We start from the raw sequence: 22,222 nt of genomic DNA, 5'->3' as shown, positions 1-22,222 counted from the left end.
TCCAAAGCTGGATTGTGAGCTTGAATTCAGGACCTCAAATTAAGATTTGGATTCTGGACCTGGATTTTGGATCTGAAATCTGCACCTGGGTTCTGTGATCTGGATTATAAACCTGGATTCTGAACCTGAATTTTAGACCTGGAATTCTGGACCTGGATTTCGAATCTTGATTTTAAAGCTGTATTCTGCATCTGGCCTTGAATTCTGAACCTGGTCTCTGCACCTGGACTCTGAATCTGAATTTAGGTCCTGGATTTTTTATCTAGATTCTGGACCTACATTCTGCATCTGGGTCCTGGATCTGAATTTTAGACCTGGAATTCAAGACCTGGGTTATAGATCTGGATTCTGAGCCAGGAATTTTGATCTGGATTCAGAACTTGGATTTCGAAACCTGGATTTGCATCTGGATTCTGAGTCTGGATTTTAGATCCCGATTCTGGACTTGGATTACGAACCTAGATTCAGGACCTGAATTTTTGACCTGAATTCTGAACCTAGAACTTAAGGTCTGCATTCGGGACTTGGGTTACGAACCTGATCTCTGTTTTTTTTTGGTTTTTTTAATGAATCGATGATGAATCTCCGATGAATATTTGATTTTCGATGAATCTTTGAGGAATCTTTTATTATTCTTCAATGAATTATCGGTGAATATTCGATAAACCTCCGATGAATCTTTGATGGTTCTTCGATGAATTTTTGATGAATCTTCTGTAACTCCTCGATGAATCTTTGATGAACCTATGATGAATCTTTGATGAATCTTCGACGAATCTTCGATGAATATTCGATGAATCTCCGATGAATTTTCTGTAACTCTTCGATGGATCTTCGAGGAATCATATTAATCTTCGATGAATCATCGATGAATCTTCGATAAATCTCCGATGAATCTTTGATGAATCATTAATGAACCTTTGATAAATCTTTGATGAATCTTCAATGAATCTTTGATACATCTTTGATGAATCTTTGATGAATCTTCGATGAATCTTCGATGAATATTCGATGAACATCCAATGAATCTTTGATGAATCTTTGATGAATCTTTGATGAATATTTGATGAATATTTGATGAATCTTTGATGAATCCTTGATGAATCTTTGATGAATCCTTGATGAATCTTTGATGAATCTTTGATGAATCTTTGATGAATCTTTGATGAATCTTTGATGAATCTTTGATGAATCTTTGATGAATCTTTGATGAATCTTTGATGAATCTTTGATGAATCTTTGATGAATCTTTGATGAATCTTTGATGAATCTTTGATGAATCTTTGATGAATCTTTGATGAATCTTTGATAAATCTTTGATAAATCTTTGATGAATCTTTGATGAATCTTCGATGAATCTTCGATGAATATTCGATGAACATCCAATGAATCTTTGATGAATCTTTGATGAATATTTGATGAATCTTTGATGAATCCTTGATGAATCTTTGATGAATCCTTGATGAATCTTTGATGAATCTTTAATGAATCTTTGATGAATCTTTGATGAATCTTTGATGAATCTTTGATGAATCTTTGATGAATCTTTGATGAATCTTTGATGAATCTTTGATGAATCTTTGATGAATCTTTGATGAATCTTTGATGAATCTTTGATAAATCTTTGATGAATCTTTGATGAATCTTTGATGAATCTTTGATGAATCTTTGATGAATCTTTGATGAATCTTTGATGAATCTTTGATGAATCTTTGATGAATCTTTGATGAATCTTTGATGAATCTTTGATGAATCTTTGATGAATCTTTGATAAATCTTTGATGAATCTTTGATGAATCTTTGATGAATCTTTGATGAATCTTTGATGAATCGTTGATGAATCTTTGATGAATCTTTGATAAATCTTTGATGAATCTTTGATGAATCTTTGATGAATCTTTGATGAATCTTTGATGAATCTTTGATGAATCTTTGATGAATCTTTGATGAATCTTTGATGAATCTTTGATGAATCTTTAATGAATCTTTGATGAATCTTTGATGAATCTTTGATGAATCTTTGATGAGTCTTTGATGAATCTTTGATGAATCTTTGATAAATTTTTGATGAATCTTCGATTAATCTTTGATGAATATTCGATGAATCTGCGATGAATCTTTTGTAACTCTCCGAAGAATCTTTGAGGAATCTTTTATTAATCTTCAATGAATCATCGGTGAATCTTCGATAAACCTCCGATGAATCTTTGATGAATCTTCGATGAATCTTTGATAAATCTTTAATGAATCTTCGATGAATCTTTGATAAATCTTCGATGAATCTTTGATAAATCTTTGGATGAATTTTTGGCGAATCGTCGAATCTTAAATGGATCTATAATGAACAATTGAAAAATCTTTGGCTACTCCTACATGAATCGTTTATGAATCTTTGATGAAGCTCTTCATGCATTTTACATCGGATCAATTTCCAATCCATCCGGTATGAATATTTTGTGAATTTTTAATAAATATTTGATGAATCCTTGAAAAATCTTTGCTCGATTTTTTTTCCAAACGCATCAAGTGAAACGTAGCTGATAATCAAATATCAGTTGAGTTCCACAGCGTGATTATTTAGCTGAATCGACGAAGCACCTTGCATCTGTGTATAATTCAAATAAATCATTGATGGGTCGATGCGATTTGTTTACTGATTTGTCTCATACTATTGGCTCATGACATTTTCGGTATTGCCAAATTCGATCGGTTCTCATGGCCATCTGCTAGTAAACAGAATGATCCATTTAAATTTCATTTCCAACAGTTTATTTTGGCTATTGAATTTGCGCTATATTTTCGACAGTTAAAAACGTCAATCAAATCAAAATTCAATTAAAGGCGCGCTCTCAAATTCAATTTCAGAACAGCAGAACTTTCCGGGGTTGGCGAAATCATCGAGCAGAGAGAGAGAGAGAGATAGAGAAGAAAAACACACAGCAAATTAAACTCAATTATGCCCGGCCGCCAGCATCGCCCGCGGCCGAAAACCGAAATAAGACGTAATCCGCCAGCGGATTACCCGGGCTTCATCACCGGAGCTTCATTTTCTGCCTGGCGGTGTTCGAATCTCATTAATGTATGTTTCGCGTGTTCAGACGGGGGGCTTTGCTGCGGTGCTGGTGCTGGTGGTGGTATCAATTCGTAATTATGGGAAACGCCGGAAAATGTTTTGTTAAAATCGTTTCGAAAATCATGTGATTTGCAGTTCATTAAAAATGTGTGTTGTGAAACGGGGAATCTGCTTTTCAAAAATCAACGCACCCAATTTCGTATTCTGTCACCTGCCCCGGTGAATGCTAATTTAGGTCAATGAATTTTCCAACAACCGAAGCAGAATCCTCATTCGGTCCCAACCGAGCTGGTAGGCGTAAAACATTTATGTCCCTTCTCGGGTTGGGAACCGGTGAAAATCTCCCACCATCGACAGGCCCCGCTCGAAGTTTTTACTGGCGCTGGTTGGTTGGTTGGTTGCTGATGGTGGCGGTCATAATTTCCCCATTATTTAGATTTAATGTTAATGTAAACAATTTGGAATTACCATGCCAACGCGTAGAAAACATCGCTCGCTCCAAACAGTGGATTTACTGAAATCGCTTTCCGAGCCAAGTTCGCCAGCCGGTGCGGAACAGGTGCGATTTTCCAACCAACCAACCAACCAACCCACCTTTCCATGATATTTCACGAGCGTGCTGTCGCCATGGCTCTTTATACTACCCGTAATTGCAGTGGATTCAATTGACAAGCAGCTCCTGAAAGTATGCAGTACCGTAGTGCATGTGCATTCCGTCGAGTACGTGACCAAAAGTAGTTTGGATATTACCGACTTACGACTCAATATAGTCCGGATAAAATGCAAATTGTGACGACAGCAGCTGCTGTATTTTGGTATATTTTTTCCAAAGTAATGCAAGATTTGAAATTGATTATTGTCGTGAGCTGCTGAAGTCGGTTCAGTACATACCCAAGTAGCAATCCGCAACTAGTTCTGATGCGACTAAGTCCAAACTATGTTGCAACAAGAACTCGAACATGTTTTTTTTATGTTATGGTTAAAACAAGGTGACGGCAGTGTTTCTTTATAACATAAACATTGAACTAGCTATCATTAGTAAGTTATCGTTACTTGATTCTAACATATCTTTAATCACAGTTTTAGTTTTAGCTACAAGTTGAAAAAAGGTTGCGAAACCATTATAAATACGTAAGCGTATATGTAAATCGTTACTATGTGAATTGATGTAGTAATAACTTAGATATTATGAGATTATAACATAAAATTCTTCATTGATTCAGATAGTTATCGGTAGGTTTTCCCAACGTTATGATAACGAAAATGCAAACAAAACAACCTTCGTTGGCTTGAATATGGCGAATACAATATGGAGTCTCAAGAAGTGTATGAAACGTAAATAAAACCAGGAGATTACCTTTTTCCAAACTACTTTTTGCCGAAAATAGTGAAAGGCAGAATAATCATTTTTGTTCTATGCACTGTCATAAATACGAAGAAAATAATATAGGGATTGAGCATCGATTGTGATAATATTATAACTCTCATGATATATGAATTTAAAATGATAAGAAATCACTCTAATTTGAGCATTCTGAACATAGCGTTATTTTGTTGTTTATTTTTCATATTTTTATAAACAGATTCTGATTGAAGGCGCATGAAAAACAGTTAAGTAAAATTGAATTCCGCTCGACAGTTTTAAAATCGTTGTGAAATTTGTACCTTGTATCAAGTTTGTGATTTAAAGCACTCTCCTGCTTTTTTATTGAAGATAGAAAAGTATTCTGGATTCATTCAATGTTTATAATGTCGATGGAGACTAAGTTTCAACTAGTTTACTTGGAAACAAGTTATTTTCAAGTTATGAAAAGATAAGTTATTCTAGTATGGCATTACAACGTAACGACAACTTATTTTTAGCTGAATTAACAACTAGTAGAAACTGCGCTTTTTGAGTCATGCAAGTGGTTAGATGTTAGTAACAATCACTCAAATATCTGGTTGCAAACTAGTCACAAACAAGCTAGCGTAACAAAAATTGTTACTTGGGTAATCAATAAAAGTGCGTAATTAACGGATTTGAACGCTTTAGCCTGAGCACCACAAGCACACCATTTCGGTCGGGTTAGGTCAAGCAGCTAAGAACTCAGGTCCCAAATCTAAATATAAAGAAAGAAATGAGGTTCAGGTGTAGACTTCCGAACCAAAATTTAAATCCTGAATGTGCCTAAAGGTCTAGAATGCTGATCCAGAGTCCTCGATCCAGTATCCAGATCTGAAATTCATGTCCAGAATCGTCGATCCAGAATTTGGGCTCAGAGTCCAGGTCCAGGATACAGATCTGAAATTTTGGTCCAGAATCCAGGTTCAGAATTCAGAGCTAGATCAATGTCTAAAATCCAATTCAATATTCCAGAGTCAGAGTTATGAATCTAGGTCTAAAACCCAGATTCAGATTCATCCAGAATCCAAGTACAGAATCCAGATGCAGAATCTAGATCAAAAATAATGATCTACAAACCAGCTCCAGTATTCAGATCTGAAATCCATGTCATAATTTAGGTCCAAAATCCAGGTTCGGAATCCAGGTGCAGAATCCAGATTCGTAATCCAAGTCTAGAATCCAGATCTAAAATCCAGATTTAGAACCCACGTGCAGAATCCAGGTTCGGAATCCAGGTGCAGAATCCAGATTCGTAATCCAAGTCCAAAATCCAGATCTAAAATCCAGATTTAGAACCCACGGGCAGAATCCAGGTTCGGAATCCAGGTGCAGAATCCAGATTTGAAATCCATATCTAAAATCCAGATTTAGAACCCACGTGCGGAATCCAGATTCGGAATCCAGGTGCAGAATCCAGATCTGAAATCCAGGTAAAAATTTAGGTCCAAAATCCTGGTGCAAAATCCAGGTTCGCAATCCAAGTCCAGAATCCAGACCTAAAATCCAGATTTAGAACCCACGTGCAGAATTCAGGTTCGGAATCCAGGTTCGGAATCCAGATGCAGAATCCAGATCTGAAATCCAAGTGCAAAATCCAGGTTCGGAATCCAGGTGCAGAATCCAGATCTGAAATCCAGGTCAAAATTTAGGTCCAAAATCCTGGTGCAAAAATCAGATTTGTAATCCAAGTCCAGAATCCAGACATAAAATCCAGATTTAGAACCAACGTGCAAAATTCTGGTTCGGAATCCAGGTCCAAAATCAAGATCAGAAATCCTGGTCCAGAATTTCAGGTCTAAAATTCAGGCTCAGAATGCAATTGCTGAATCCAGGTTTAGAATCCAGGTTTAAAAATCTAGGTCCAGAATCCACGTGCAGATTTCAGATCCAGAATCCAAGATGCAGGTCCAGGTCCAAAATGCAGATCTAAATTCCTGGTCTAAAATTCAAGAATTCAGGCCCAGAATCCAGATCTAAAATTTCAGAATCTGACTCAGAATCTAAACCTGAAATTTAGTTCCAAAATTCAGATTTTCGATTTTTTGGAACTCCTCGGGTTTCTTTACAATTTGTTCAGGAATAATAAATTTTTTACTTGATTTTAAAAAAAATGGGTTCGGTTTTTTTTCTGAATTTGTAAGATTATGAGTGTTTTGATATTTTTGAATCTTTGATCTTCCTCGAGTTTCTTTACAATTTGTTTAGGAATTTTAAAATTTTTTTTAATGATTTTTAAAGATTCAAGATTTTAAATTTTCCTAATCCCTTAGGGTTTTTGAGTTACTTCAGTTCGGTTTCTGTTTTTTTTTTGAATTTGTTAGATTTTGAGAATATTGAGAATTTCGAATTTTTGGAGTTCCTCGAGTTTCCTTACAATTTGCTTAAGAATTATAATTTTTTTTTTCTTGATCTTTAGAGATTGTAGAGTTTCAGAGATTTTTTAATTTTCTTAGTGTTTCTATACCATTTTTTAAGGATTTTAATTTTTTCTCAAGATTTTTAAAGATTAAAGATTTTAAGCTTTTCGAGCTCTAGAATTTTTTTAATCTCTTGGATTCGGTTCAGGTTCTTTTTTTTTTAATTTGTTAGATTTTGAGTGTTTTGCGAAATTCGAATTTTTGGAGTTCCTCGAGTTTTACTACATTTCTTTTCTTGATCTTTAAAGATTCTAGAGTTTCAGAGAATTTCGAAATTCTTCAAATATTGTAAAAATTTTTTCTTTTTTTGGGAATTCAATTTTTTTTTTATTTTTCAAGATGGAAGATGTAAATTTTTCGAGCTATGGAATTTTTGAGTTACTTGGGATTTTGAAGTTGCTTGGGTTCGGTTTTTGATTCTTTTTCTGAATTTATTACATTTTGAGTGTTTCGAAATTTTCTTTACAATTTGTTTAGGAATATTAAAATTTGTTTCTTGATTCAAGAATTTCCGTATGTTTAAACATTGGAGTTCTTCGAGTTTCTTTACAGTTTGTATATACTTACAATTATAATTTTTTTTACTTGAGTTTAAAAGATTTGGGATTTGAAATTTTTTTAGCACTTCAATTTTTGAGTTACTTGGGTTCGGTTTTCGGTTCTTTTTCTGCAATTGTTAGATTTTGAGTCTTTTTAGATTTTCGAAGTTCCTAGAGTTTCTTTACACTTTTTTTTAGGAATTTTTTTTTCTTGATTTTCAAAGATTCTAGAGTTTCAGAGATTTTCCATTTTATTTGAGTTCCTCGAGTTCCTTTACAATTTTGAAGGAAATATATATATTTTACATGATTTTTAAAGATTCAAGATTTCGAATTTAAAGTTTTTTTTTAACTCTGTGATATTTTGAGTTACTTGGTTTTGGTTCTTTTTCTGTATTTGTTAGATTTTCAAGTGCTTATGGATTTTCGAATTTTTGGAATGCCTCGAGTTTCTTTACAATTCGTCAAGGAATTTTAATTTTTTTGGTCTTGAAAGGTTCAAGATTTAATGTATTTTGAACGCAGGAATTTTTTAGTTATTTGAGTTCGGTTTTTAGTTTTTTTTCTGAATTTGTTGAGATTTTGAATGTTTTGTGGTTTGCAAACCTTTGGAATTCTTCGAGTTTTTTTACAATTGTTTAGGAATTTTAATATTTTTTTTCATGATTTTTAAAGATTCTAGAGTTTCAGAGAATTTCGAATTTGTGGAATTCTTCGAGTTTTTTTACAATTTGGTTAGAAATTTGAAATTTTTTCGATTTTCAAAGGTTCAAGATTTAAAGTTTTCCGAACGCTGGGATTTTTTAGTAATTTGGGTTCAGTTTTTGGTTCTTTTTTTTAAAGATTGTTGAGATTTTAAATGTTTTGAGGTTTTAGAATTTTTGGAGTTCTTCGAATTTCTCTATAATTTGTTCAGGAATTTTAAATTTTTCTCTTAATTTTTAAAGATTCCAGAATTTAAGAGATTTTCGAATTTTTGAAGTTCCTCGAGTTTCTATACAATTTTTTAAGGGGTTTTTAATTTTTTTTCATGATTTTTAAAGATTTAAGATTTAAAGTTTTTCTTGCTTTGGAAATTTTGAGTTATTTTGGTTCGGTTTCTGGTTCTTTTTTTGAATTTGTTAGATTTTGAGTGGTTTGAGAATTTAGAATTTTTGGAGTTCCTCGAGTTTTTCTACAAACTTTTTTCTTGATCTTTAAAAATTCTAGAGTTTCAGAGAATTTCGAAATTCTTCAAGTTTATTTTTTACAATTTTTTTTAAATTTAAATTTTTTTCCTGATTTTTCAAGTTTCAAGATGTAAAGTTTTTCGAGTTATGGAATTTTTGAGTTACTTGGATTCGGTTTCTGGTTCTTTTTCTGCAATTTTTTTACGGATTTTCGCAAATTTATTTTTTTTTAGATTTTTAAAGGATCTAGTTTAAGATATTTTCGAATTTTTGGAGTTTTTCGAGTTTCTTTACATATTTTTAGGCTTTTTAAATTCTTTTCGTGATTTTTAAAGATTGAAGATTAAAGTAGTTTTCCGAGCTTAGGAATTTGCTTTTTTCGAATATCGAGAGTTTCGAATTTTTGGAGTTTCTCAAATTTCTCTACATTTTGTTTTCGGAATTATAAATTTGTTTCTTCATCTTTAAGGATTCTAGAGTTTCAGAGATTTTTTACTTTCTGGAGTTCTTTGAGTTTCTTTACAATTATTTCAGGAATTTATTGTATTTTTTTTATGATTTTTAAAGATTTAATTTTTAAAGTTTTTCGAAATCTGGGATTTTTGAGTCACGTGGGTCCGGTTTTTGGTTTGTTTTCATATTTGTTAAGATTTTAAGTGTTTTGAGATTTTTCCAACAATTTGTTCTGGAATTTTTTTTCATAATTTTTAAAAATCCAGGTTTTTTGTTGATTTTCTTTTATAAATTTTCTTTTTCAGATTAATTCGCGTACAAGCATTACGTTTTTTAACCAAGAGTACTGAGTTCGATAGTTTGGTCGAGATTTTGAGTGTTTTGAATTTTTTTTAATCTTTCGAGTTCCTCGAGTTACCTTACAATTTGTTTGGGAATATCAATTTTTTTTCTTAATTTTTGAAGATACACCATTAGGAAAATATTTGAGCTCTCTGAGCTTTTAGAGTTCGTTATTTTTTATTTTTTTATTATCGAGCAGAGAAAAGTTTACTGCAGCTAGCTAGATTAAAACTTTCTCTCCAACAGGCATAAAACCTCCTCATCTTTAAATAACACTTCAAATTAAATCTTAGGAACTAACAAATGATATAAAGGCTAAGAATTAAAACCTAGAATTAGTTTGACCTATCAGGACAGATGACTGAGGAAATTTTTTTTTAGAGAATTACGTTTAAATAAATTAAAAAGAGGAACGGTTCGAGGTGACTTCCCTGAGGGACACCAGAACTGACAGCAAATGGTGATGTCACGAAGTCCGGTTCTACTCGAAGTAACGCAACTTCGGCTATGTTTCTGCCATTACCCAGTTACCTATTTTCATATTCAGTTCTTCCAGCCGGCATCGATCGTCAGTTGGTTTCACGTAAATTTACAAACAACCAGCTTTTCGCTACAATGCGATAAAATCGTTCAACAAACAAGGATTTCCCGCCCAAGCAGCAACCAATTCAATTTCCTATCGGGTTCTTCCTCTACATGATGCTGTGTTACGGCACTGTGAACACTAAAGCCCAGGAAAGCCAGAATCAACTATTCGAAGCATCTCTTTTTTTTTGCTCTCTTCCCCAAACAGGAGACTGTTCCTAATCTCGTAAGCCACACCCCGCCGCCGCCGTCATATGTAAAACAGACTCCTGACTGGCTTAAAGATTTTGTTTCTGTTTCGAGATGCTGCTTCTTCCGGTCCGACCGACCGACAAAATGCACCACTGTCTGGCACAGTGAAAGCACAAACAACTGCGAGGATGAGAGCAAAAAAAAAAATGGGATCTTCTAAGCATGTGAGCTAATATTTGATTTGCTTGCTTTTCCTTCTCTTGGCTCGAGCCTGCCGCCGATCAACAGACTTCCCGATGATGACGACGACGGAGTGAGCCTTGAAGAGAATTTTCAATTTCCAAATGGATGGAGTCTCGTCCAATCGTTCTTTTATCGTCCGGAAGCTGGTGCGGGTGCGGTGCTGCGGCGGTGGCCGGACGCACATAGGAAAAATTTGTGTTTGTGTCAAAAACTGCTGCTGCTGCTGTTGGGAAGTCGATTCAAGAGTTGTTTCAATTGATTTTCTCGGCAAACAGGATTTGGACTTTGGAGTTTGACTAGATAGTGGTAAATTTTGGGAAGCCGGAAGTCTTCGGAAGTGACGAACTCGAGAAAAGCCGTTCTAATTTGACCAACTTTAACAGGGGACTCCGGGACAAATGCGAAGCCCCGGCAGGAAAGAGTTGACCCTTTAATGATAAAGTCTTCTTTTATGTGAATGCGATATATTTTTTTTACTTTTTCATACCCAAACCATCAAAAGGATGAAGAAATTGATTCTTCCGCACCCGTTTCGACCGGACCCTTTTATCCGACGGAGGATGAAGGACGGAGATGGTTGCGTTTTGAGGAAGGTCACTAAATTTGATCGAACCGTCAAAGACGATGACGACGAAGACGACGGACACGGCAACGGGACGACGGGGCCAGCGCGATTGCAGTCTCCGACTCTCGAAGGGCAACCGGAGGCAGCAGCAGCAGCGATGGAGTCCCAAGTAAACAAATGAGAAAACTGCTCGAACGATTCTTCTGCTCTTCCGGGCCTCTACGCCATCATAAACTCGGGGACAAAAGGCTGATCAGACATTTAACCATCTCGAAGGGCAACCGGAGGCAGCAGCAGCAGCGATGGAGTCCCAAGTAAACAAATGAGAAAACTGCTCGAACGATTCTTCTGCTCTTCCGGGCCTCTACGCCATCATAAACTCGGGGACAAAAGGCTGATCAGACATTTAACCATCCTCCCACGCAGCATCAGCAGCAACTGCTGGATGTTGGAATGCCGGTGCTTGTTTGAAGAGTCGAAGGGAAAATCCAATAGAAGCGACTACTTTTATATTCTTTTCATTTTGACTCACTTTACAGCTCTCTCTCTGATGGAAGACGAAATCAAAGCTTTTTCTTCCCTGGCCCCTTCTTTGCCGTGGCTCGTTAGCTACTCTACCTGCGAGGAGGAGTCGAGTCTTCTCCCTTTCGGTCCCCGTGGAGTGACATCCGAACAGCGAACGGGGAAAAAGTTCAATCTCGTAAAGATCATGGAGATGCAAAATGGATATCGATGAATTTTAATAAGCTTGGGAAACTTACATTTTTCGCTTCGGTTCATCTGCTGTGCATAATAGTAAGGAACCTGGAACGGAAAGGAAAGAACCGAAAAAAAAACGGAAATCTTATTAGTTTGCTACCGGTTTTGAAGTGGAAATGGCGGTAATTAGAAAGTTTATTTGATCCAATTTGAAGTCCGTTTGTGTTGCGAGATTTAATTGCTTTACATGGCGAGTTGATGAAGTTTTTTGATTTTAGTACTCGATATTTTTTTTTTCTTACCGAATTAGGACTAGCACCAACAGATGGAACCTTGTTTTCATTATCAGTTGGATTTGTTTCGACTAAAAAACGGACCAACCGAAACTACTGAAATATATATATTTTTGCTCGCGTTAGCCCCGCCTTTCGTAATGTTAATAATAATAATGCTAATATTTAAACAGAGCCCCCCTTTCAAGTGGGTTGATGCTGTGAAGCAACTATTTTCATCAGTTCCAATTTCCTCGATGTTTAGCAATTTTACTGGCACTTTTCCCCGAATCAAAGAATCGGTAAAATATTTTTTTTTGTTTTGAGGAAAATGCGAAGAATATATGAGTTAAAATTCGTAAAAGCGCCCAAAAACAAATTCTTATTTTTGTTTTCCGTTCAAGTGTTGATTATTTGGTTCTGATTGAGTTTTTCGATTTTCTATAGCAGATCGATCGACTTTTTTATTTTTTTTTATGTTTTGAATTCCTAGAGTTTGTAGGCCTTCGTCAAGTTTCGGGGGTCTTATAGAATTTTTCCAGAGTTCTCATTACATTCCTTTTGTGGAATTTGAAGAATTCTTCCAGGTCGGGGCTCGAACATATGACAACTGGCTTGTAAGACCAGCGTCCTATGCATTGAACCGCCAACCCGGGACAAATATTTTCGAATATAGGGATGTTTTAAATTGATTAATCTCTTTCGAAAATCTTTCGATTTTTTTAAAGTTTTATGAGTCTTCTGAGTTATTGGAATTATCCTACTATTTTTAAGTTTGTCCAGTCTTCTGATTTGTTTTTTTTAAGTTTCCACGTTTCCCGAGTTTCTTTTGTTTTTTTTTATAGCTAACTTTTGAGTTTATAAATTAAATAATGTTGATGTTTTGTGTGTGTGTGTGTGTGTGTGTGTGTGTGTAACAAAAATGTGCAGTCACTTTTCTCAGAGGTGGCTGAACCGATTTTTACAAACTAAGATTTAAATGAAAGGTATTATGGTCGCATAGCTTGCTATTGAATTTCATCCTGATCTGACCTCCGGTTCCGGAGATATAGGATCATATGTACCAAAAAATGGAAAAAATATGCACTCTCTTTTTTCAGAGATGGCTAGACCAATTTTCCAATAAAAGGTACTACGGTCACATAACCTGCTAATGAATTTCATTTGAATCCGACTTCCGGTTCCGGAGTTATATAGTAATATATGAAAATTCGAGAAATAGTTTGCACTCAATTATCTCTGAAACAGCTCAACCGATTCAAATGAAAGGTCTTATAGTTTGCTAAAAAATTATTTGTAAAACATTTAATCTGGATCCGAGTTCCGGTTCCGGAACTAAAGCGTGATACGTGAAAAATTACCAATTCCATTATTATTTTCTCACGAACGATGCTCAAAAACAGGTACAAATCCCATAAAACTGTCTGATAAATATTTCTTGTGTGCAGAGCTTGTTAGTTTGTGGGCATAAAAATTTAATTCTGCACTACTGGTCCCTCCTTGTCCAGTTCCGACAGCACCGGAAGTGGTGATGAAAAATTCCAAAAACAGAATTTTCACTTCGATTTCTCTGCGATGCTTAAACCGATTTTCACAAATCTTAATTTGAATCAAAGCTCATACTATCTTTGAAGCTACTGTGAAATTTCATCCGGATCCAACTTCCGATTCCGGCAGTTACAGGGCGGTGGGTGTCGAAGCTTTTAAACTGACAATACAATACCGTGTAATGTGGAAGAAGAAAACACAAAACGAACGATGCGTGCTTTGTTTTGTTTCATACACGTGTTATAAAGAAAACGAAACGATTACGGATGTTTGCTACTAGTGAGCGATATTGGTAAAAGACGGTGCTGCGGTTGACAATGTTTTTTGCTATTTTATGAGTGCAACCGAAAGAACAAAAGAATGTACAGACAGGGTGAAATAAATGATACGAAAAAAAAAGAATGTCAATGAATTGAAGTTTATTTGAAAAAAATATGCAATTTTTACAGCCGGTAGTGTAGTAGTAGAAATTGTGAGATTCGGTGCGAACAAATTTTCTCATTTCTTTTCAATTAACAGTCATTTTTGCGAACTTCACGAACTTCACAAGGTATCATTACACCACTAGGTGGATTAGAACAGGTTTTTATTTTTTTTTTGTGTCTTTCCCAGTAATTTTTCAGATTTTTGAGTCTTAGGTTATCGATTTTTTAAAAATGTTCGATTCTGGGAGTTTCGGAGTTGGTTAAATTTTAGGAATACCTCGAACTACTTTACAATTTGCTTTAGAATTTCAAACTTTTTCCTGACTTTTAAAGATTTGAAATTTAAACATATTTTGTGCTACTTGGGTTTGGTTTTCAAATCTTTTTTCTTAATTGTTGGAATTTTGACGGTTTCGAAGTATTTGATTTTTTGGAGTTCCTCGAATTTCTTAACAATTTGTTCAGGAATTTAAATTTTTTTTTCTCTTGATTTTTAAAGATTCAAGATTTGGTCTGATTTATCATTAAAATGACTTTCTGAAAAACATATACCAAAAAAAATGAAGTTTTTGGAATATAAAATTTTTCGTCAAATTTCACAGTCACTTTCACAGATCGTAGAAAATACAACCATGAAAATTTCAAAAAATGAATGAAAATTGCAAAAAAATTAATTCGAATTTTTTCTATACAACTTTTGAAAACATTTGATTTTTATTTCAGTGTTCTGGACTTTTGAAAAACGGTAAAAATATTTCAAAATACAATAAAACATCGTGGAGTCTAAGTCCGTTGAAAAATGTGTGGGCCAGCAATTATTTCCAAACCTGTGACAAAAAGTCATAGGTTTTGAGCAAATGGAATTTTCCAATGCACGTTGACAAATTTGCAAAATTTTCCAATGCATTTGAATTTTACGATGTTTTGTTGTATTATAACATATTTTTTCCGATTTTTAAAAGTCCAGAATATTGGAAAAAAATCAATTGTTTTCAAAAATTGTATAGCAAATATATGAAATTTTTTTATGTGTAATGTTCAGTGATGTCCCGTCCTCATGTGTGCACTTCGTGCACTGCACAACCGATCAAATTGAAGGAATTGACTGCATCCCCATCCGCATTTAATTATTATTATTCAACTTAGCTCTGAGATTCGTTGTTCTCTCTGTTACGTTTGACTCTGTGAGAACTAGTATGCACACCTTTAGAAGAGGCTTCAGGGGGCTTTGCTTATGGCAGTTGAAAACAAATTGATGTCTCCAAAGCACCTACTACGTTCACAGATTAATCTGTGTTTCATAGATTCGGAATATGACATGCACAGATTTTAAGAAATGACAAAATTTTGTATTTAAACAGGTTTCTGAAATCAATCACAGCCCCCAAAAACCCAATGAGCCCCTAAAAGTCTTTGAACTGCTCCGGAAAACAAAGTGCCCTATAGAGCGTTTCAAAATGGCGGGACCTATTTTTGCTTAAACTGATTTTTAGTTCGAACAGGTTTTTTTTTTTAAAATGACCTGGTATCAGGCGCGTATACAAGGAAGGGTTTTGTGGGTTCACCACCCTCCCCCCTCCCCGAAACTCAAGGAATTATTAAGGGAGACAGGGGCTAAACCAAACACGTGGTTAAAACGGACAGCTTGAATATCTTATAAACCTGCTATTATTTCAGTTCATGGATTGACATTATAAACGCGCTTATAGATGACGCGGTAGAGATGGTTTGGGTAAAAACCCATTTTTTTTGGATTTTTTTTAATGTCTAAAAAGTGTCCGATTTAGCCCCTGTCTCCCATATAATATGAAAACACCCTCCGAATTATTTTTTGGGTACGCGCCTGCCTGGCATCCTTGGCTGTCTCAGTTGCAACGTCGGAGCGGTTTATTGATGACATTATTAGCAGTTTTGCGCGGTGTGCACAGCACCGAATTCTTCTATTTTAACGACGATACGAGAAAAAATCATTAAAAAATGCCTATCCAAAAGTATATTGTTATTTCATTGTATGGAAAAACACAAGCGAATTGAGAAGTGGATCTCAATGTTTAGTATTCGTGAACTTTTATATCTGATATTATACCAAAAATAAAAATTATGAAAGTTTCATTGAAATATATTTTTTTGTTATAGAATGACATGACTTTGTCGAAACGTTTTATTTTACAATAACTTTCAAATAAAAAATTATTTTCAAGGTTTTTTCCAGAAAATCGTTTTAATGATCAAATAGAACTAAATTATCAACACTTGAACAAAAAACAAAAAATGACCTATTTCTAAACATCGAGAGAATGTAATTTATTGGCCCATTTCAGGGCCAATAAATCGACATTCAAAAACTGCTTACGCCGTTTGCTGCATACGAAACAAGCTAACTGACATATTAAAAAACTTGGAGTAGGTAATGTCAGAGACATAGCTGTGAGATTGACGTAGGACTTCATTCGAGATGTTTAAGATATATTAACTAATTTGACACCGTTTGACCGTTTAAGATTTTGTAGTCCTGAAAAGGACCATTCGGTTTCGAAAGATTGCGTTTGTATTCTAGAAATTGGAGCGGCAGTTTAATACTAGTTTTCTAAATAAGTTCTTTACGTTACTTTTGGGGTCCTGAAAAGGACCGTTAGTGGCGTCGGAGTCCGGAAAATGTCTATCTTGTTATTGTAGATTACGTTTGTGTTCTAGGAAGTAGGGCGTCAGTCAAAGTCATTTGTAAGTTTTAGCCTTGACCTAGAAGATTCATCATTACATAAATATAATCGTAACACAAGTCATACAAATCGCCCAAATATTTCAATATTTCATACATCTCAATATTTTAGTAAATGAAACTATAGAAATGCTGTATGGGATTTAATTCTGTCATTTCAGAAGGGCCAAATTGTGGAATTCTCTACGATATTAAACACTACTCGTAGCATTTTTCTCTAACGCGATGCAGCCAAATGCTAGCTTTATATGCGCTTGTTTGGTGCGATTTTTAGACTGCGAAAATAGCAAAAAGCTATTCAAATTATTGTAGATTTGCACTGAGCTGATGATTTTTATCTTCAGTTTGCAAAGAAGTAATCTTCTTTAGTTCTTTAGATAACATTAAGAACCATCAGAACGTCTGATTTCGTATAATGTTCCCCATTGTTGTCCACTCGTCGTTTACTTTTTCTCCATCGCAAACAACCAGCAGCTGGATGACGCAATCGCACTTGTTTGAAGCGAGACTAACACTGCGAACGTCCAACAGCAGAACTGCTCACAGAAGAACTAGTTGCTGTTTTTCTGCGTTTAGGCATGAGGAACGGAACCTCATATTCGCCATTGGCTGAAGCACCAGTTGAATAATGCCAGGTGTAGTTCCACCGTCTTGACGTAGATGGTAGCCTGCGCACTGAAAATACACCCAGGTGAGTTTAGTAATGAAAGACGTAGTCCTACGTCAAAACCAGGGGGCGGTTAATTGGAAAGATGAAAGATTTAAGCTTACTATGTGATAGAAAACACAAGACTGTACCTAACGATTTTGTGTCTAGTTTTCTGGATAATTCACCTGGAGTGCCACAAGGAAGTGTCCTAGAACTAATTTTCTTTATCATTTATATTAATAACATGAAACTAGTATTATACACCCTCTCGTTGCAATAACACGGAACTTTATTCCTTTCGATATAACCTTGAAATGATTCAAGAAAAAAAGACTCCCGACTGTATCTATCAAAAATAGTCAACAACAAAAACAACAGGCACAATCCCTGTCACAGATCCCTGTCAATTTCGGGTTCCCCTCCGACATTCGATGCTCGATTCCATGCCACAAACATTGATTGCCTGTCATGTGCCATGGTTAGCCCGAAATGAACACCCCGCTTTATTAGTCGGGTTGGTGTCCTTGAAATCCAGAACCATTCCACCCTGTCACCCTCCCCACCCCTCTTTCTGAACAGAATCATCCAATATCAGCATGTTTCTGATTGTGTTTTGCTCTAATTGGACTTCGAGTTCATTACACCACCGCGCGCGCACACACTCACAGGCAGACAGACAGACCCACCGAATCAGTAGCCTATCGATGTAAAACACAGCAGTTCACAGAACGGGTGAGGGCGCAATCAGCATCTAGTCGGAAAATCCCGCTCCCGTTTTTTTCGGGGGGTTGCCGCCACGGGATCAGTCCTCGAGAGCCCGGAGAACCCGAAAGGTAATGATTTTAATTGCTGTTAGCATGCGGAGTGTATTTTCAAATCATCAACTACGGACGGATGGTTTGGATGGAACTGGAATCCTGGTTTGCCATACGTTCGATTTGGTGGCATCAAATAAAAACCAATCTGGCAGGGAAACAAACTGGAAAATGACTGCGGTTAGTTAGGAATGGCAAAACTCAACTCAATTATCAACTTTTTTTTGCTCAGTCTCTGTCCTGATCAATCATTAACAAAACGTGCGGATTCATTTGTTTTTCCGGTCATTATCCAACCAGACTCACTCGACCTGGCTAATGATCCGAAGTTCAATGGAGTTCAATTTATCAGCAAATCATGTTTGTTGTTTGCAAAGGTTTTATTTGTGAAAATATGCGGTTTCCATCATCGATTCGATCAAACGATAGGCAGAAATTTTGTTTGTGTTTACCTACCTTTACAAACATTGCACTCTATTTGATCTTTAATTTTTTACATATTCCTGATGAAGGTTCAAACTATTTGCAGAAACGTCAGCAGAACTTCTACGGAAATGGAAAAAAAAATCTTAGAACTCATGATTTTAGTATTTATGATAATTTTCAGTAACAAATTCGTCATTCTGCTAATGAACCAGAATCGATGTCTCTGTGATGTGTGAGCTTTCAAAACACAGATCAAAGGAATTCCTTGAAGTCCAAAGCAGAATCTTTCTAGTCTATAAGACTAATGAAGTACATGAGAATTTCAAATCTGCACCTAAACAGACAATCGCTGATTTAAATTATTGTATAAATATCAGACTTGAAATCCTTCTTAGATGCAAGTCTTAATCTTCTGGCCTGGAAATCCAATCTTCAATTTAAACACTATTAAGTCGCAACATCTAAACCAAAGTTGCAGTTCTTGTTTGAAAAGAACTCCAAATTTATATCAAAATCTTCAAGCTTCTGTTGTTAATGGTGCCTATCTCCGAATTCTTAATACTTTTATTTCCAAATTTCAAGGTTAAAGTCCGAAGTGACAATTCCCAATCCACAAGTTCCAATACCCGAATCTTAAGTCTTCAATTCTAATTTCCAAGTCTCAAATCTGAAATTCTATATCCCAATTTTGAAACACAAATTCAAGTGTCAAGTCTCAAGTTTCAAGTCTCAAGTTTCAAGTTTCAAGTCTCAAGTCTCAAGTCTCAAGTCTCAAATCTGAAATTCCATATCCCAACTTTGAAACACAGTCTAAAGCTCAAGTCTCAAGTCTCATGTTTCAAGTCTAAAATCTGAAGTCTGAAGTCTCAAGTCGCAAGTTTCAAGTCTAAAATTTGAAGTCAAAAGTCTTAAATTTAAGATCTAAGATCTAAGATCTAAAATCTAAGATCTAAGATCTAAGATCTAAGATCTAAGATCTAAGATCTAAGATCTAAGATCTAAGATCTAAGATCTAAGATCTAAGATCTAAGATCTAAGATCTAAGATCTAAGATCTAAGATCTAAGATCTAAGATCTAAGATCTAAGATCTAAGATCTAAGATCTAAGATCTAAGATCTAAGATCTAAGATCTAAGATCTAAGATCTAAGATCTAAGATCTAAGATCTAAGATCTAAGATCTAAGATCTAAGATCTAAGATCTAAGATCTAAGATCTAAGATCTAAGATCTAAGATCTAAGATCTAAGATCTCATGTCAAAAGTCAAAAGTCAAAAGTCAAAAGTCAAAAGTCAAAAGTCAAAAGTCAAAAGTCAAAAGTCAAAAGTCAAAAGTCAAAAGTCAAAAGTCAAAAGTCAAAAGTCAAAAGTCAAAAGTCAAAAGTCAAAAGTCAAAAGTCAAAAGTCAAAAGTCAAAAGTCAAAAGTCAAAAGTCAAAAGTCAAAAGTCAAAAGTCAAAAGTCAAAAGTCAAAAGTCAAAAGTCAAAAGTCAAAAGTCAAAAGTCAAAAGTCAAAAGTCAAAAGTCAAAAGTCAAAAGTCAAAAGTCAAAAGTCAAAAGTCAAAAGTCAAAAGTCAAAAGTCAAAAGTCAAAAGTCAAAAGTCAAAAGTCAAAAGTCAAAAGTCAAAAGTCAAAAGTCAAAAGTCAAAAGTCAAAAGTCAAAAGTCAAAAGTCAAAAGTCAAAAGTCAAAAGTCAAAAGTCAAAAGTCAAAAGTCAAAAGTCAAAAGTCAAAAGTCAAAAGTCAAAAGTCAAAAGTCAAAAGTCAAAAGTCAAAAGTCAAAAGTCAAAAGTCAAAAGTCAAAAGTCAAAAGTCAAAAGTCAAAAGTCAAAAGTCAAAAGTCAAAAGTCAAAAGTCAAAAGTCAAAAGTCAAAAGTCAAAAGTCAAAAGTCAAAAGTCAAAAGTCAAAAGTCAAAAGTCAAAAGTCAAAAGTCAAAAGTCAAAAGTCAAAAGTCAAAAGTCAAAAGTCAAAAGTCAAAAGTCAAAAGTCAAAAGTCAAAAGTCAAAAGTCAAAAGTCAAAAGTCAAAAGTCAAAAGTCAAAAGTCAAAAGTCAAAAGTCAAAAGTCAAAAGTCAAAAGTCAAAAGTCAAAAGTCAAAAGTCAAAAGTCAAAAGTCAAAAGTCAAAAGTCAAAAGTCAAAAGTCAAAAGTCAAAAGTCAAAGGTCAAAAGTTCAAAGCTTCAAAGCTTCAAAGGTTCAAAGGTTCAAAGGTTCAAAGGTTCAAAGGTTCAAAGGTTCAAAGGTTCAAAGGTTCAAAGGTTCAAAAGTTCAAAGGTTCAAAGGTTCAAAGGTTCAAAGGTTCAAAGGTTCAAAGGTTCAAAGGTTCAAAGGTTCAAAGGTTCAAAGGTTCAAAGGTTCAAAGGTTCAAAGGTTCAAAGGTTCAAAGGTTCAAAGGTTCAAAGGTTCAAAGGTTCAAAGAATCAAAGGTTCAAAGGTTCAAAGGTTCAAAGGTTCAAAGGTTCAAAGGTTCAAAGGTTCAAAGGTTCAAAGGTTCAAAGGTTCAAAGGTTCAAAGGTTCAAAGGTTCAAAGGTTCAAAGGTTCAAAGGTTCAAAGGTTCAAAGGTTCAAAGGTTCAAAGGTTCAAAGGTTCAAAGGTTCAAAGGTTCAAAGGTTCAAAGGTTCAAAGGTTCAAAGGTTCAAAGGTTCAAAGGTTCAAAGGTTCAAAGGTTCAAAGGTTCAAAGGTTCAAAGGTTCAAAGGTTCAAAGGTTCAAAGGTTCAAAGGTTCAAAGGTTCAAAGGTTCAAAGGTTCAAAGGTTCAAAGGTTCAAAGGTTCAAAGGTTCAAAGGTTCAAAGTTTCAAAGGTTCAATGAAAGTCAAAAGTCAAAAGTCAAACTAGATTTTCCTTGACTGGAACAAACATTTAGAATTTCGAAACAAAATTTAGGGTACAAATTCTAAATCTAGATTTTGGAACAATATTTTAGATCTGAACCTGAGTTTGAAAACTGACTTCTGAACCTGAATATAATTATTGATTTCAGTTTCTGAGTTCATTTCCATAATTCAAATTAAACATGCTGGAATTGATTTCGCAACTTGGGTTCTGGAACTACATAACGGAAGTGGATTCAGCGCTTCAAGTTAGGTTCGGAGTTCAAGTTCAGCATGCAGTTCTTGAATTAAATACGGATCTTGAAATCTGAAAACAGTTCAGTTCCAAAATTCTGATACTAAATTATTGAACTGAACTCTTGATCTGGATTCCGAACCTGAATTTTGCCACTGAATTCGGAACCAGTTCCATGCGGTTTCTACGCGTCTTTTTCTTGTTTTGTCTTAGAAATTCATTAAACGTCGAGATCTGATGTTATCCCGAATTTTTTTTAAGTCAATTCTCTGACAAAAAAAAATTTCTCGACTCGACTTCTCATGCATTTCTAAAACATTTGGCATCAACATATTTTTTTCGATTTTGCGGTCTTTTTCTTCACGGATTTTCAAAATTACTCGGTCCTAAATTCTCGAAATCCCAAATTCGATTCAAAAAGAAAAAAAAATTGGCTTAAAAAATTCTTTTGTTTTCGGTTTTTTTTACGCGGATTTCCAAAGTTACGTGGTTTTTTGAGCGTTTTTTTTTTGTACGCGGTTCGTATCCCTCGCGTAAAAAGAGATCTCAGTGTATTGATATTCAGAGGTCACACCTCAATGTCAGTTTGTTTGTATTCACGTCCTCCAGTTATGTCTCTGACATTACCCACCCGTCGTTTT

At 35.0% G+C, this 22,222-nt stretch overlaps 1 protein-coding gene across 2 annotated transcripts in view; it reads right to left on the bottom strand.

The window, feature by feature from the left end:
- LOC131432954 (uncharacterized) overlaps nucleotides 1-22,222 on the bottom strand; it is a 385,697-nt gene that overhangs the window by 77,007 nt on the left and 286,468 nt on the right. Inside the window, exon 3 of one of the 2 annotated variants that reach the window (XM_058599613.1) lies at nucleotides 11,727-11,769. The exons of the other annotated variant lie outside the window; for it this stretch is intronic. Within the exon in view, the coding sequence (XP_058455596.1) occupies nucleotides 11,727-11,728 (2 nt within the window). The 5' untranslated portion in view covers nucleotides 11,729-11,769. The remainder of the gene's footprint in view (nucleotides 1-11,726; nucleotides 11,770-22,222) is intronic. 2 annotated transcript variants of the gene reach the window in all.

This window comes from Malaya genurostris, chromosome 1 (assembly GCF_030247185.1).
Source record: "Malaya genurostris strain Urasoe2022 chromosome 1, Malgen_1.1, whole genome shotgun sequence".
NCBI lineage: Eukaryota > Metazoa > Arthropoda > Insecta > Diptera > Culicidae > Malaya > Malaya genurostris.
This window is presented reverse-complemented; position numbering and strand designations above follow the sequence as displayed.